Source organism: Trachymyrmex cornetzi, unplaced genomic scaffold (genome assembly GCF_001594075.2).
Source record: "Trachymyrmex cornetzi isolate Tcor2-1 unplaced genomic scaffold, Tcor1.1 scaffold325, whole genome shotgun sequence".
Taxonomy (NCBI): domain Eukaryota; kingdom Metazoa; phylum Arthropoda; class Insecta; order Hymenoptera; family Formicidae; genus Trachymyrmex; species Trachymyrmex cornetzi.
The window spans coordinates 1,363,494-1,365,598 of record NW_017297951.1 but is presented as its reverse complement, the minus strand read 5'-3'; the positions used below and the strand labels follow the sequence as shown (position 1 = coordinate 1,365,598).

General features: G+C 38.8%; 1 protein-coding gene across 1 annotated transcript in view; it reads right to left on the bottom strand.

The window, feature by feature from the left end:
* Positions 1 to 1,513, bottom strand: part of eIF5B (eukaryotic translation initiation factor 5B) — a 55,022-nt gene extending 53,509 nt beyond the window's left edge. The window contains exon 1 of the mRNA XM_018510120.1: positions 1,123 to 1,513. Coding sequence (XP_018365622.1) covers positions 1,123 to 1,156 — 34 coding nt within the window. The 5' untranslated portion in view covers positions 1,157 to 1,513. The remainder of the gene's footprint in view (positions 1 to 1,122) is intronic.
* Positions 1,514 to 2,105: the final 592 nt, after the last annotated feature.

Genomic DNA, 2,105 nt, shown 5'->3' with positions numbered 1-2,105 from the left:
TATATATATATATATATATATGTATAATGTATAATTACAATAACTCTATAAATTATTGATATAATTTCAAATAGTATTTGATATACACTCAATGATACAAAATGCTCTTATCAACACAATAAATTAAAAAATCTTTCAGGATACACAAAAACAATCAATTAGTTAAGATAATTACAATAAAACACAGCTTTTCTAATTGAAAATAAGTAAAATAATTATTAGTTTGAATTTTCTCTCTTCACCTTATCTTATCCATGGTAATAAAACTGTTTTAATAAAATTCTGTATCTCTATTTAATATCATTAACAATATTGACAATATCATATTTAATAATCTTAAAAATATTTTCGATAAACCATGATATTATATATATATATATATATATATATATATATATATAATATGGACACAATGCAATTCAGGCATCTTCAACTTTTCCAATTGTTATGTGTATCAAAGAGTGTTACTTTTACTAGGTGCATTGCGAATTGCGCAAACATGGGATATCATTTTATTTTTCTTTATTATCTGGTGAATAACAAGGACAAATGATGCATCATGTGGTTTGTATGTAATTTGGAATGCACCTCTATACTTATGGTCTGTTTTCTGTTCCTGTACTAGAACTCTCTTTCTCGCTTTAAATAAATATCAAACGTATTTCTATTTCACTTTAAGTTCCAAAGGTGTATACTAGTTCAGCCACAGAAAACAGACCTTTAATTGACTGAAACAACTAATAATGCTACAAAAATTGTAATCAACTGTTCTTTGACCTTCCTACAGCGTGATTCTATAATGTTATCTAACGTCAGACATTATTAGAACGACGGATATAGAACTACTGCCAGATTCGTTACGACGGTTCCTGCGAAAAACATAGGATATTCGCGTAGGTGCTACAAGTGAACGTATCGAGTGTCATAATCGCCATATGCGGCGCCGAGAGGACGACGACGACGTCGCTCGATCCGACGTGCGGCCGTGCGATTGAGGTTAGGTCGTATAGCAGACGACATTTGCCACATCGGAGCAGGGGCATGCAAGTACATATGTTAAATCGACACGTGTCAATTCAACGACGCGACAGCGTTTATCGTCGCACGATCAATCCCGCTCACCTTTCTTGCCCTTTTTTGACTGCGACTCCTGCATCTTAGATCGCTGCTGCGGTCGACTGCTCCGTTCAGCTTTCTCCCCGACTCCTCTTTTTTGCTTTTTCCCGACACTGCCGACAGGCTGTCTTGGCGAATGGATCGGCCGGTGGTGGTGCGTGCGTTGTTCTTCGGACGAGGAACGTGATACTCGCGTGCCGCCGATGAAAAGTCATGCAGGCGCAGAAAAAAAAATTCTCGTGTGTGTGCGAAATCACGAGCGTACTCGCGACCGGGTCTTGAAGGCAGGGCAGTATACAGCAACACAGCTGGCACGGACTACGGAGCTGTGATCGCACACGTGTGGTGGTGGTAGCACTAGAAGTAGAGCACTATAATAATAGATATTCGCATCCGCCATTTTTAGTCCTTTCCCCGTTTTTTGTTCTCTCTTCTCTCTTCAACCTTTTCAGTTCAACGGCGGAGTGGAGAGAGAGCAAAGATATACAGAATAGAATCCTATATATTAGAAAGAAGCGACATTGATGTCCGAGTTTATGGGTTTGTTCGGGTCGCATGCTCCAATATGTTCCAATATGCTCCTACTATAGCTCCTATTCACTCCAACGCGCTTGATAGAGTGAGTAGGAGCTATGGTAGGAGCATATTGGAACATATTGGAGCATGCGACGCGAACGAACCCTCTGATTGGTAGTCTGATATGTATTCTGATTGGGTATCCCCTCCTAAGTGAAGCAGCCATATTGTGACCGCAGCTGATTACATGTAGAGTCCTAGATTTATCAGAGAGGCGCAACCGGCGTCAGTATGACAAAGGTGCTAAGGAGAGTACTAAACATGGCCGACATGTTATGAAACTGCCTTTAAATTATGTCAAACATGATAAGACGTATAGGATAATGTGAGATAGATTGTATAAGATAAAATGAAATAGAAATATGTCACTAGTACTATAAATGGCTGCCAAGTCACGCAATTGGTTAGATTGC